Raw genomic sequence first — 13,895 nt, forward strand, 5'->3', positions numbered from 1 at the left:
AAGGTATATGTGCTATATTTATAGACTAACCTAGACTTTAAATGTCTGATTTGTAGACTCAAAGGATTTGAGTTGAATGAGACCCCAGATACCAAATAGTCTCTGAGAGGAATTTCTCCTAAAAACATAGCCAATAAGTGATCTTCTATTGTGTATTTGTCATAGATTTCCCCACCCCTCTCTCTGTTATTCTTAGATTAGGTAGGATTTTTTGGCTGGCATACTGTAACTCATTGAATTGGCATCTTTGTGCTTTTATTAAAAACATGAATTGTTTAATGATGCCCCTGTCTTTTTGGTCACTTAAGTGTAGGGGTTTGCATTTATCCCTACTAACCATCTTTTGGCACATTTCTTTGCTTCTTTTGATATTTTTACTTCATCTTCTATAGCATATCAGCTATTCCTCTTAGCTTTGTGTCTTATGCAAAATGGATTAACTTACCTTCTCTACCTTTATTCTTGTTTTATGTTGAATAGTATATGACCAAGGAAGATGACAACAATATTTTTTTTAATTATGTTATCTAGCCCATTACTATAAGGATATCCTAAGAAATTTTACTTAGCTGAAATCCAGGCATAATCTTCAAGTTTCATAAAACTGTCAAAATATGCTTTTTCTGGTCCTGGTGATGTTTCCCTTTAAGAAATTTATGGTAGTCATAGACTGTACTAGTGCACTACTATTCATTATTTCCTCGTTTTATATGTATATGTAATGTCACATTCCCTTTGAAGCCAAGAGGACTACATCTGATCCTTATTTTGTATTCCCAATAGTGTATAGCTCTATGATTATATATGTCAGATACTCACTAAACTCAGTTATATTAGCTTTTGTAAAATCCAAAATTCTGGAACTATAGATACTAAAACAGAAATTTCCTTATGTGTGCTAGAAGTTCTTAGAGCAATGAGAATGCTGTTAGGTATTTGATGATGGATTGAGGGGGTGGAGAATTAAAAGTTATGGGGCTCTTTATACTAACAGTCTTCTGTGTGCTATGGCAAGAAAATCTTAGCATTTTTTTTTTAAACATAGAAGAAAATCTTTATAGTCTATCAAAAAAAAAAGAAAGCATCTTGAATTTTATAACTGATTCATTGGGAAAAGTAGAATTTTCTTTAGAAAGCTAATTTTGTTGGAACACATTCCATTGTTAAAGTTATACTTCAGGAGCAGCTAGATTGCTGTGATTGAGAGCAAGGCCTATAGAGACAGGAGGTCCTGGGGTCGAATTTGGTCTTAGACACTTTCTGACTGTACGAGGCTGGGCAAGCCACTTAACTCCCATTGCTTTGCCTTTAGTGCTCTTCTGCCTTAGAACCAATAGACAGTATTGATTCTAAGACAGAAGGTAAGGATTGAAAAAAAAAGTTATATTAGTAGGTTCTAGCAAAGTACAGTGATATTTTCTTTGCAAAGTAATAGATTGCTATATGCATTATAACATTTAAAATATATGACTATTTGGAAATTAGCATGAAATGTAGCAGCCTATCATAGTGCATGGTCCATTGACTTGATTTTCATAGTTAATATTATAATAAAATGAGTATGTAATATGTGTATATTAATTTTGGACTGGGTTTATTTCATTTATATAGGGAACTATATAGTGAAGAACTTCACTAAAGCACCATATCTGTAACTTGGCCTTAGAGTTGTCTGGAACACTGATAGATTAAGTGACTTTTTGCATTACCTCTCCACTGTATCAGAGTTGAGACTTGAACCCAGGTCTTCTGGACTTTGAGGTCTAACTGAATTTTCTCTACTATCCTGCCTCTTTTTATCAATGTTGTTTTATAAGAGCCATAACATTTTACATATTATATGTAGGTAAAGTCATAAATATATTGATATTTGGATATTACACATTGAAAGTTCTAGATATTTTGTGATATTCTTTCTAGTTTTGTTTACTAGTAGGTTTTTTGTTTTGTTGTTAACCTTTTTGTCCATTCCCAACATTACAGTCTTGGCCCTTTGGTGAGTAAAGTGAAAGAATACCAAGTGGAGACAATTGTAGATACTCTGTGTACTAATATGCTCTCTGATAAAGAACAACTACGAGATATATCAAGCATTGGTCTTAAAACAGTAATTGGAGAACTTCCTCCTGCTTCCAGTGGTAAGATAGTTTTTTTTCCCCCTTTCCAATTACTTTTATTCATAGTTACTGTCCTTAAGCATACCTTGAATAGATAAAATGTTGAAATATATACTTTTTAACAATCATAGGACTCTTTGATGGCTTTTACTTTTGCATATATGAATCACTTACTGAATATGATCTTTAAATACTAGTTTTATAAAATTTGTGACCAGTTCAGTTGACCAAGATTTAATTTAAAATTTTTAATTTAAAAACATTTTAATTAAACTGAACTGAAGTTGAAACTTAATTAATAAACTGAACTGAAGTTGAAACTTAATTAACATGATTATCGGTGTTAATTGTATTAGGGAAAACTTTTCTGCTTTGATTAAAACTGATAGTACATTCATGTTAATAGTACATTAAGCTATTTTTGTTGAACCTAGTATACTAGTGAATTTAAAAAATTTTAAGTATACCTGAGAAAAACGAGCATTGTTTCATCTACTAATGGTTATAACTAAAGTAGAGCTTTTGTAAACTTTGCCTTAGAATTAAGGACCAGGCAAATATAATTAATGAAGCCAATTAATGAAGCCGACTTGGAAAACATTAGGTAGCATTACAAATTTTAGAATGTATCTTAGTGATCTTGATAGCTCACATTTGCAAAAACCAATAGGGTAAAAGTTACTTTCTCAGCTTATTGAACCCAATTTGATTGAGAAATGTGAATTTATAACATTGTTTTGAGGAGATAAAATAAAACTCCCTATTGATGGCCAGAAATACCTTTATTGTTTTATGTTATTATATATAGGATATTTTTCCTCCTAATTTCCCCTCCCTTTAAAACTTTTTGTGGACTTCTGGTTTTGTGAAGACTTTTCTTATAAAAAGAACCAATTTGACTCATCAGATGCCATCTATTGGTAATTCTTCCTGTCTGTTTTTTTTTTTTAAATTACCCTACTTTTCAATTACAGTGACACACCTTAAGTAATGTGCTGGGAACTAATATCTTTAAAATAAAGTCAATAATGTTAAGGAAGTCAGTTTCAAAAAACCTGAAATCCTGTGATACCATTGTTGACAGTGGGTTATTGCTGCCTTTTTTTTTTTTTGAAAGAACAGTTTGAGGGGGTCCGGTTGGGTGGCTCAGTAGATTGAGAGTCAGGCCTAGAGATGGGAGGTCCTAGGTTCAAATCTGGCCTCAGACACTTCCCAGCTGTGTGACCCTGGGCAAGTCACTTAACCCCCATTGCCTAGCCCTTATCACTCTTCGGCCTTGGAGCCAATACACAGTATTGACTCCAAGACGGAAGGTAAGGGTTTTATTTTAAAAAATAATAAAAATAAAGGAATAATTTGGAATGAATGCAAAGGTATTTATTAGGTGTATGCTAAGTTCCTCATGTAGAGGATACAGAACAAAAGTGAGATAGGCCCTATCTATAAGGAGCTTACATTGGAATAGAGGGAAACAACACATGTAAGGAATTCGCAGCCAGATATTCCAGAAATCCCAAGCATGGTGGAATGGAACACTCAGCAAATCCATTGACATGCCATTTCCAGAGGCAGTGGTGCTTTTGATTTTATTCCTTTTTAAAACAGCAAGTAGGATATAGGGAGCCAGATCATATATGTATAGTCTTAGAGTATTCAGAGAGGGATGGCAGAGTTTTTCCTGAAATTATTCTCTGGAGGCTTCAAATTCCTGGGACTTTCTTAGGGTAGTTAGTAGTTATTTCAGCAGTTTGATACAAAATGGTTTTTATATCACTTTCAGCCTCAAAAGTCTAGGGACTTGGGTAGACCAAGAAGTCAGGTAGATGATAATACCATTGGCTATCACTGGCTAGTGTTACTGCAAATCTAGTGTATGGTTCTGAATCTCCCTCTCCCTCATCCCTTTTATGATATTTGGAAATATATTTCTATGTTTACTATGATACTTCTACCCTGAATATAACTATAAGACCTATGTTTATGCATTTTCATTTGAACATGGTTATTGTTTTTTCTGTCGTCACAGGCTCTGCATTAGCAGCCAATGTTTGTAAAAAGATAACAGGACGTCTTACAAGTGCTATAGCAAAGCAGGAAGATGTTTCTGTTCAGTTAGAAGCCTTGGATATTATGGCTGATATGCTGAGCAGGTAAATATGGCTCTTCAGGTGTATAGTAATTAATGCTATGCAACATTAACTAGAGTATATTTTTACTATTTATTACTCTTGAAAATTTTTTGGATTGTGGAAATAAATTTCTCATAGAAAACTTTGCCAAGTAGTTCTCTTGATTTGAATTTTAAGCTCATTATAAGTTTCATTTTCCTGGCCACAATGGTAATCTTATATTAAGCATGCTTGTGTTTTCATTTGATGAAAATTGTTCTACATTAATGGGCTTTCCCCCTCTTAAGACTTTGTTGTCTTTCACTTTAGAGAAGACTGAAGGCAAAAGAATGGGGCACTTAGAGTAGAATGTATAGGAGATCTTAGTGGCAAATTAACTTTTCATCTATATGAAAATATCACCTTGGCAAGAAATCTGCTGAGTGCCAAAGGAGGTGTGTGTGTGTCTGTGTGTGTCTGTGTGTGTGTGTGTGTGTGTGTGTGTGTGTGTGTGATTTTTTTCCAGCAGTCTTTATCAAGTGACTTGGACAAAGAGAATTGGTGTGCTTGTGTCACATGTAGATGTACCAAAGTGTATTAAGGAAGAGAAAGAACAGGATAATAACTCTAGAGCTAGAAGTGAACTCAAAGGCCAGCTAGTCCAAATCCCTTCATTTTATAGATGAGGAGCATTATTGTCTTGCTAGTGAATGTCTGAGGTTCTATTTAAATTCATTTTCTCTAATGATGTACTTTATATGATGATTCTGGCCCCAAACGATCTTGTGAGGATGTGATATGTGCTTAGCTCTAATAGTAGGAAATTGAAAAGATATATGTTTGTACATTGGGGTTAAAATAACAGCTATACAGAAAAGAAGGAAATATTGTCAGAAAATGGTTTATGTGAAGTTAGGAATTTTAGTTAGCTCTTCTGAGTTCAGGCATCTAAAACAGCTAACTGTTTTCAATTATATGAGTAGAAGGCTAAACTAGTGACCCAATGCTTCTACTGACCTAATTGGGCCATGGCTATTTCTATCCAGCTCTAGAGGCCAGGCCACACTTTAAGAAGGAACCCTGATAAGCTGAAGAGTGACAGCAGTGATGAAGAGATAGCAAACATATGAGGCTCAACTCAGTTCAATAAAGTGCTAGTTGTGTACAGAATATGGTGAAATAAGAAACTGTACCCTCAAGAAACTCTCATAGGCTAATAAGGGAGATGTGACAAATAGAAAAATAAATGATAAAAGACAATAGAGAGTTAGAAAGAAGAGGTCTTAATTAAAAAAAAAAAAGAAAGGGAATAGTCATCTTTATTTATGAGGTCAGAGAATGCCAAATTAGTAGATTAGGCCTCTGGGGAAGAAGTTGCTAGTTGCTAAAAGAGGCAAAAATGAAAAGGAGACCATTCCAGCTATTGGAAATGATGTGAGCAAAGGTATGAGAAAGAGGCCAAGAGGAGAACAAAGGACAATAATAAACAGTTTAATTTGGCTTGACCTTTGGGTATGTGAAGGGAGAGTAGTAGGACTAGATAAATGTGGATTGGACTCAGATTTATAAAGGAGAGAATGGCATCAAATGCCAGGATGGAGTATACTTTATTTAATAGACTGCAGAGAGCCAATTGGAGGTTTTTTAATAGAACATTAACTTGATTAGGGTCGTATGTTTGAAATAATATATAAGTAATATGGTCATGGATTGATCTGGAGTGTGGGTTAGACTGGAGGTGGAGTAGACTTTTTGGAATAAGAATTTCAACTAAAGTATTTGAAGTTTGAATGGAAAGAATAGATGTAGAGTACTCAATATTTGGTAGCTGATGATTTGATGAAGATAAAAGAAAGAATCAAAGATAATTCCATGATTTGGGACTTAGTTGACTGGGAGGGTTTAGTTAGAGGTGACAAGTTCATTTATTGCCTTGCTTAATGGGAGGTGCTAATGGGACATTCAGGCAGTTAGGAATGGGGGACTGGACCCACATGGAGAAGTTGAGGATGAGAATAAAGATTAGGGAATTATCCACTGTTACATGATTATTTGCCCTAATCTCATTTTTTCTATAGTTGAGAATTTGTTATTCATTTGTATAGTTTACATTTTGATGATGATAGGGAAATAAATGACAAATAGGTAGGAGGGGGAGCTTGAAAGGAGAGAGTTTAGGCTTCATCTAGAGGGATGTTCTTTGACACCCCATGAGAAAGCAACTAAAGGAAGTAGGGATTTTTATTTTGAAAAAGGAGACTTGGGGGTTAGGTAGGAAGGCAAATAAATGCTCCTTCCAAACATTGGAAAGGCTGTTATGAAGAAAAAAACCTAATAGTTCTGCTTCCTGCTGTTTTAAGTCTGGAAGGAACCTTAGTGGTTATCTTCCCTAGTCTTGTTTGACATGTGGAGAAAAAGACTGATGTCCAGCATCACAGAAGTTATGGTGAAAGAGAATTGAAGGTCTGACTTGAAAACTAATGCTGCTTCACAGAAATAAGAGCAGAACTTAGGAAGACTTTAACTTCACCACCTTCTAATAATTAGAACTACCAAAAAGTGGAATGTGTAGAGTTAGGAGTTTCTGTCATAGAGACCTTATGTGGGTGGTTTGGAATGTCAGAGAGAATTCATTTTGCGGGTTAAAGAGGGTATTAGGCTCCTACCAACTCTTAGCTTTTAATTATAAAGGCGCTCCAATCTCCAGTTTGCATGTAATTATGGAAGAGAATGAGAAAAAGTCACTGGCTTCCTTCCTCTAGGACTGGTTCTTTTTTCCTTTGTATTTATGACAAATTGGCAGCTCATTTTAAAGTTTTGATTCAGCTAGGGTAAAGCTGAGGTAGTCAGACATTTTTCACTGATCTTAAGCATTTGGTTGTTATGAATTCATTTGTTGTCTTCTCGTTTTGTTTTAAGGCAAGGAGGACTTCTTGTTAATTTCCATCCTTCAATTTTGACCTGTCTGCTCCCCCAGTTGACCAGCCCCAGGCTTGCTGTAAGGAAGAGAACTATCATTGCTCTTGGCCATCTGGTTATGAGTTGTGGAAATATAGTTTTTGTTGATCTCATTGAGCATCTCTTATCAGAGCTATCAAAAAATGATTCCATGTCAACAACAAGGACCTACATACAATGTATTGCCGCTATTAGTAGGCAAGCAGGTCACAGAATAGGTAAGAAATTTGATGTTAAGATTTTGTATGTTTTTAAGCTGTTTTCACATGCTTATGAATAAATTACGTTTTCTTTATTAGGTGAATACCTTGAGAAGATAATTCCTTTGGTAGTGAAATTTTGTAATGTAGATGACGATGAATTACGAGAGTATTGCATTCAGGCCTTTGAATCGTTTGTCAGAAGGTAAGTATTTTGGGTATACTTGTTTTCCTATTTCTTTTTATTAAATAATATCTTTTTCACATGGGGGAACTTGCCCATGAAGAGATGAGTTATATTGAGTACTGTCAATTTCAGAGTCAAATCCTTTACCGTTACTACTTAATTAGTGATTTCTTCGCCAGCACAATAATCAAATGCAATTTCTTGGTCTCTAGAAAAAGCAAGTGGAACACTTACTACTTGGACATTCTTAATGTTTAACTATAAGGAATTGACTGTGCTTTTAATATTTTGTTAGAAAAAAATGTTCTGTTAGAGTTGAATATCTGCCTTGAATATAATCACGGTAAATTTGTTTTTGCAGATGTCCTAAGGAAGTTTATCCCCATGTTTCAACAATTATAAATATTTGTCTTAAATATCTTACTTATGATCCTAATTACAATTATGATGATGAAGATGAAGATGAAAATGCTATGGATGCAGATGGCTGTGATGATGATGATCAAGGTATTCTCAATTTAATGATACTTTTAGGTTCCTAGTCTACCTCAAAATTGAACTGCTTTGTACCCAAATTGTTCATCATAACTTTGTACCCAATTGTTCATCATAATTTTTGTTTAAAAGAACATTGTTTCATATTGGATTAGTAATGAATAGATTACCCAAGTTTCAATAGAGCTCTTTAGACTGGTACTCTGTGAGCTCCATTTTTTTCCCCAGTCTTTGATACCACTTTGACTTCTTTCTTCTGTTTCCATTCTGTCCATTGACAACATGTTTTTTAGTAGAGGAACAGACTGAGTGAGCAAATAATGAAGTATGTGAATTGACAGGCTTCAGTTCTTTGCTCTAGGTAGTGTCCACAGTTCAGTTCTCTTGACTATTTTTGGAGGCTCAAATTATAATTAGAGAGCATTTGTTGGAAGTAAGGAGTGTTTATTGTCTCCTTGGATCTTGAATGTAGGTCGCGATGTTGAATGAGATATAAGGATGAATGATAAACAATAAACTTGGTCATTTCTGTCCCTATATTAAATTCAGCAAATATATATATTAGGCATGAGAAGAGTTAGATAAAATCAAAGTGCTCTCCCCTTACCCATACAACCATTCCTTAGTATGGAGGTCTGCAGAGTATTGAAAAAGTCTTAGTGCAGTTAGTTCAAAGCTCTAATAGTTTCCAACTTACAGCTTCTAATAGTTTCAAATACATTAAGACTTTTGGAATGGCCCATAGAAATGTGTAATCAGTATGATTTTTAAATGGCTTGATTGGTGCTTAAAATTCCAAAAACTTCCTTTTTAGTATTTTTCAATTTGCTGTATTATTTTGTATACAGTTACATTATTAAGTGACAGTTTACGGGCCAGGTTTTATGTAAGTTAGCATCTTAAAATTGTAATTTCAGCTTTTTTTTAGGAGTTTTTCTTTGAAAAGTAGGGGTATTGTATAGGAAAATACATTTGAGGGATTAGAAAGGACAAATGAAAATTTTCTTGAGGATATGGGCAAGCTGAGTATGTTTATAAGGTCCAGATATTTGCACAAAGAAAAATGGGAAAGATGTAAGATTATTTTCAAATAGAACAAACTCACAGTTCTGGGTTATGGTTGTGGAATACTTGTGAGTAATAACAATCATTGGTCTGCATGTCCCTGGGTGCAACTGGAATAAAATGATGGTTCATTCCCCCCATGTCATCATACTGACTTCCTGAAAATAAGGGGAAGAATTGGACTTGATAGGAACTACTTGAAAGGAGGAAGAAGGACCTGGGCAAGAGTGGGTAATTGCCACCAGGAACTGGATACAATGAACCTCTACAGAAGAGGGACTGCTGAGTGATGATGACTGGGCACATCATTGAGTACTACAGAAAAGACCTGGTAATAGAGAACCTGGGTTAAGGGAAAAGGCCTAATAAAAGACTGCTTTTGTGGGCACAGTGGAAAGGGAAGGGCAGGATAGCATGAATGGTCTGAAGGATTATCAGTAGGAAAGGTTGGTTTGGTTTAGTTTTTCTCTAGGTAGCCTTCTACTTCAGATCCAAAAGATACTTACTGGAGGAGACAGTTAACTAGACATAGAACACTAGAATGTCACTTCCTCTGCAGCAGTGGTAACTGTACCCAAGGTTTTAGCTTAGAATTGATTTGATTCGCATTCTGAACTATGGACCTGGACTAGGCAGCTGACTGTTGGGGGAAGGGGGAGGCAGAAGTATATGGCTGGATAAGTAGAGGCCTAGTATCTCTCTGTACTGTACTCTTAGGTTGGGTCAAGAAGGCAAGCAGTAATAATATCGATTAGGTCTCTGAAGTCATACAAACAGTTCCATATTAACTTTGTTAAAAAAGAAAATGCAAAAACCCAAGAAAAATGAAGTTGAAAAATTAGGAGCATAAATTTGTTTTCATACTATTCGGCCTCATCTTTGTTTCAGAAAGCAAAGATTTACTTCTAACAACTTATTGTGTGTCTGAGGCTGGATTCAAACTTATTTTTCCACTGTTCCACATATGTAAATACATAAAGGGAGAGAGATTTCTGTTCATAGAAATGTCAAAATAACGAAAATGAATTTATAGACAACATTGTATCATTTGCATTTATTAGGGTTTCCTTGGAAAGCAGGTATTGGATCTTTACATGAATGAATCTCAAACTGCTACAAAGCAATAATTATTAAAATTCTGTGTTATCAGTAAAGAAGTATCACGTATCTATCCTGTGCTAACCACTGAGATATAAGTGCAAAGATTGAAATGATTCCTACTTTCAAAGAACTTATCTTCTAATAGTACTGGTTGCCAAATAAAAAAAGTGAAACAACCTAGATAAGTGAGACTTGGAAGCAGAGTGATCCAGCAGAAGATAAACTAAGGAGCCATTAAGGGGTAAATTCTATTGGAGGATGACTTAGCTTGGCAGGAGAACATAAGCTTTTTACCAGCATCTTAAAACATTACCAACATTTAAAAACATTCTGAGAAAGGGCCTATATATCAGACTGCCAAAGGAGTCCATGACACTAACAAGCAGAACATACACACCCAACATATTCTTTATGGTAGAAAACTGTAAGTGGAGGCCTATTAAAGAGTGCCTGGACAAATTGTAGTCTATTAATTAAATAGATTGACATTGCATTATGAGAAACATCAAATAGGAAGGCTTGGGTGAAATGCTACAGGATGAAGACTATCAAACTACACAGTACTGTGGAGTAAATAAGAACATCAAGAAACAGCTGAACTCCGAATTGTCAGGCACATGATAGCCTTGGAGGGTTGCCAAAGAAACACCTTCCCCAGGGAGGTGGGGACTGGATATAGAGTACAAATATATTCTGTCACAGGTGGTTGGTATCGGTTGGGTTTTGCCTACCTGTTGTTCTTCAATGGTGGGAATGTCTAAAAAAAGGTAACAAAAAACTTAAAAAGGAAAATAAGATTGAAGTTAAGAGGTATGGAAGGGCAGGTTGAGATTAGAACAAGCCAGCAACAAAATAATGGAAAAGAATGTTAAAGCATAATGTCACTGTATGATAGGGAGATGTCATAAAATTAAATTGGAATATAACATGTAGTCCACCAGAAGCTATTAGAACATTTTTTCTTTGTTACAAAAAAAAAAAAAGATTTATTAGAGTATGTGTTTGACTTTGAATGGGGGGACAGTTTGAACAAAAAAAAAATGATTACTGTTTTAAAAACAGAAGGTATCCACTTAAAATGACACAAGGGAGTTGGACTAGAAGACCTTGAACTAGATCTCTGAGCCCCAATTCCTGTGATTTTCAGGGAATAGCCAGCCCTAGACTATGTATGGGGCATGAAGAAGAGTGATACAAAATATTAGGCTAAAAAAGGAATTAATGGGACTTGAGAGTTGAACTATTCTAAACCTTATTCAAAAGGAATCCCTTTTTTTTAGTATTGGTGACAAGTGTATTCAGAAAGGTGGAATCAAATGCCATTAGAATGGGTCACTATTGTGGCCCATCTACCTTACGATCACTCTCAGTGATAAAAAGTTTTTCTTGGCAGCAAGACTTTTCCTTTTAAAGTTTTCCTCTTTGAAGCTTCTATCCACTGAGGTCAGACAAAATAAGCCAATCCCTCTTCTCCACGAAAGCCCTAAAAACACCTTTTATGTCCTCATCGAGTCTCTTTTCTCCAGGCTAAATGTAGGATTATAAAGGTGATGGGGATACCCTAATTTTACAGATGGAACTAAGGCTCAGAGAGGTTAAATGATTGGCACAGTGGATAGAACCAGGATAGAGACAGAAAGAACCAAGTTCAAATTTAGCCTGAGACACTTCATAGCTGTATGACCCTGGCCAAGTTTCTGAGCCTCTGTTTTGAGTTTCTTCATCTGTAAAATGGGGATAAAGGACAGCACCCTTCCCTCCTGGGGTGGTTATGAGAATCAAAGAGATAATTGGAAAACACTTATTTCAGTGCCCAGCACAAATCTTAATTCATTTTCACTTAATAAATGCTAGGTAGACTTCATGTAAGAGGCAAATGACTGTAAAATGAGCTAGTAGTAAGGGGTTTTTCGTAGATTCTGGTTAATAATGAGTTAGGGAAATAAGAAGGTGATCTCAGGATGACTTCCAACCAAATTAAATGAAGAGTTTTGGACACATTAGGAGGATAAATGCTAAATTACTACATCTGCAGAATTATTTAACATTGTCAGAAAAAATGTAATTTCTGTGCATATACTTTATTAAAATAAACAGTCATGTTCTATAAAAGTTGATTTAAGGGCAAACTTGGATATTACATTATAGTTACATATCTTTTAGGTACTGTTGATACCTACTTGTTTTGTAATTGTTGGAAAATGTTAATGCAACTTATGATACCTGCTTTCATTGTGAAGAATCTTAATTCATTTTCACTTCTAAAAATTATGTATTTTCCTTAATCTATTTTTAAAAAATTTTTATCTTAAGGGAGTGATGATGAATACAGTGATGATGATGACATGAGTTGGAAAGTAAGACGTGCAGGAGCCAAATGCTTAGATGCTGTAGTTAGCACACGGCACGAAATGCTTCCAGAGTTCTACAAGACTGTATCTCCAGCCTTGATAGCCAGATTTAAAGAACGCGAAGAGAATGTGAAAGCAGATGTGTTCCATGCCTACCTTTCCCTTTTGAAGCAAACTCGTCCTGTGCAGAGTTGGCTTTGTGATCCTGATGCAATGGAACAAGGAGAAACTCCTTTGACCATGCTTCAGAGTCAGGTTGGTTGGGGGATGGGGGGGGACTTTCCAAATGTCTTTTCTTTATCATGCTTAATATGCACACAAGCTTAAATTGGCTAAGAAAGCTGGTGTTTACTAATGTTAGAGAAATAAATTTGATTGTGAATCAGTCATCTATTTAAAATTGTACTATGAATATACTTTGCAATGTGCCCTAATCAGAGATATTATATAGAAAATGGTATGTTGATTTAAAACATGTTGGTTTGCTACCTATTTACTAAAGTAGAAGAATATAAAGCTTAAGTGGTCAACAAAGGAGTCTTTAATCTGCCTCTTTAAATTTCAGTTGGCCATCACAATGTTTAGGATTTTGCATTATTTTTCCTCCATGGAATCCCTAGCATTGTTTATATAATTAAAAATTATGTAATTTCTCTTTCTTTCTTTCTTTCTTTCTTTCTTTCTTTCTTTCTTTCTTTCTTTCTTTCTTTCTTTCTTTCTTTCTTTCTTTCTTTCTTTCTTTCTTTCTTTCTTTCTTTCTTTCTTTCTTTCTTTCTTTCTTTCTTTCTTTCTTTCTTTCGTAGTGGACATAAATGTTCTAACATTGAAAATTTTACTAGGCAGAAAACAGTTCTAAATTTAAAGTGATATGTGACAAAGCTGTTAGTAGACATAAGATTGAGATGTGGAAACATTCAGTCCCATTGCTGCATCTTTGAATGGTTTGGAAGATTAAGTCCCAGGGAGTTGCGTGAGATACCTTAGGTAATGAGTATGACTTAGCCAGTATCCCAAGGAGGCAGGATTTATACCTTTCACTTATTTATTTATTTATTCATTTATTTATTTATTTATTTATTTATCCATTTATTTATTTATTTATTTATTCATTCATTCATTTATTTGTTTGTTTGTTTGGTCTGGTTCCAAGTCCATCATACTATCCATTGTGCCAGGCATATATCTATATATCTCTTTATTTCTTATAGTACTTCAGAGAACTGGGGAGAAGTGCCTTGTTCTCACTATGTCTCCCTGTTGTGTATTTGCCTGATAGTTATAGTATTGCTTTTAATGGGTTTTTAGAAACTTGG

General features: G+C 34.9%; 1 protein-coding gene across 1 annotated transcript in view; it reads left to right on the forward strand.

Moving 5' to 3' along the window:
- Positions 1 to 13,895, forward strand: part of CAND1 (cullin associated and neddylation dissociated 1) — a 39,312-nt gene that overhangs the window by 15,521 nt on the left and 9,896 nt on the right. The window contains exons 3-8 of the mRNA XM_001362185.5: positions 1,984 to 2,138; positions 4,144 to 4,267; positions 7,145 to 7,401; positions 7,483 to 7,588; positions 7,932 to 8,077; positions 12,545 to 12,837. Coding sequence (XP_001362222.1) covers positions 1,984 to 2,138; positions 4,144 to 4,267; positions 7,145 to 7,401; positions 7,483 to 7,588; positions 7,932 to 8,077; positions 12,545 to 12,837 — 1,081 coding nt within the window. The remainder of the gene's footprint in view (positions 1 to 1,983; positions 2,139 to 4,143; positions 4,268 to 7,144; positions 7,402 to 7,482; positions 7,589 to 7,931; positions 8,078 to 12,544; positions 12,838 to 13,895) is intronic.

The sequence above is a fragment of the Monodelphis domestica genome, chromosome 5 (assembly GCF_027887165.1).
Source record: "Monodelphis domestica isolate mMonDom1 chromosome 5, mMonDom1.pri, whole genome shotgun sequence".
Taxonomy (NCBI): domain Eukaryota; kingdom Metazoa; phylum Chordata; class Mammalia; order Didelphimorphia; family Didelphidae; genus Monodelphis; species Monodelphis domestica.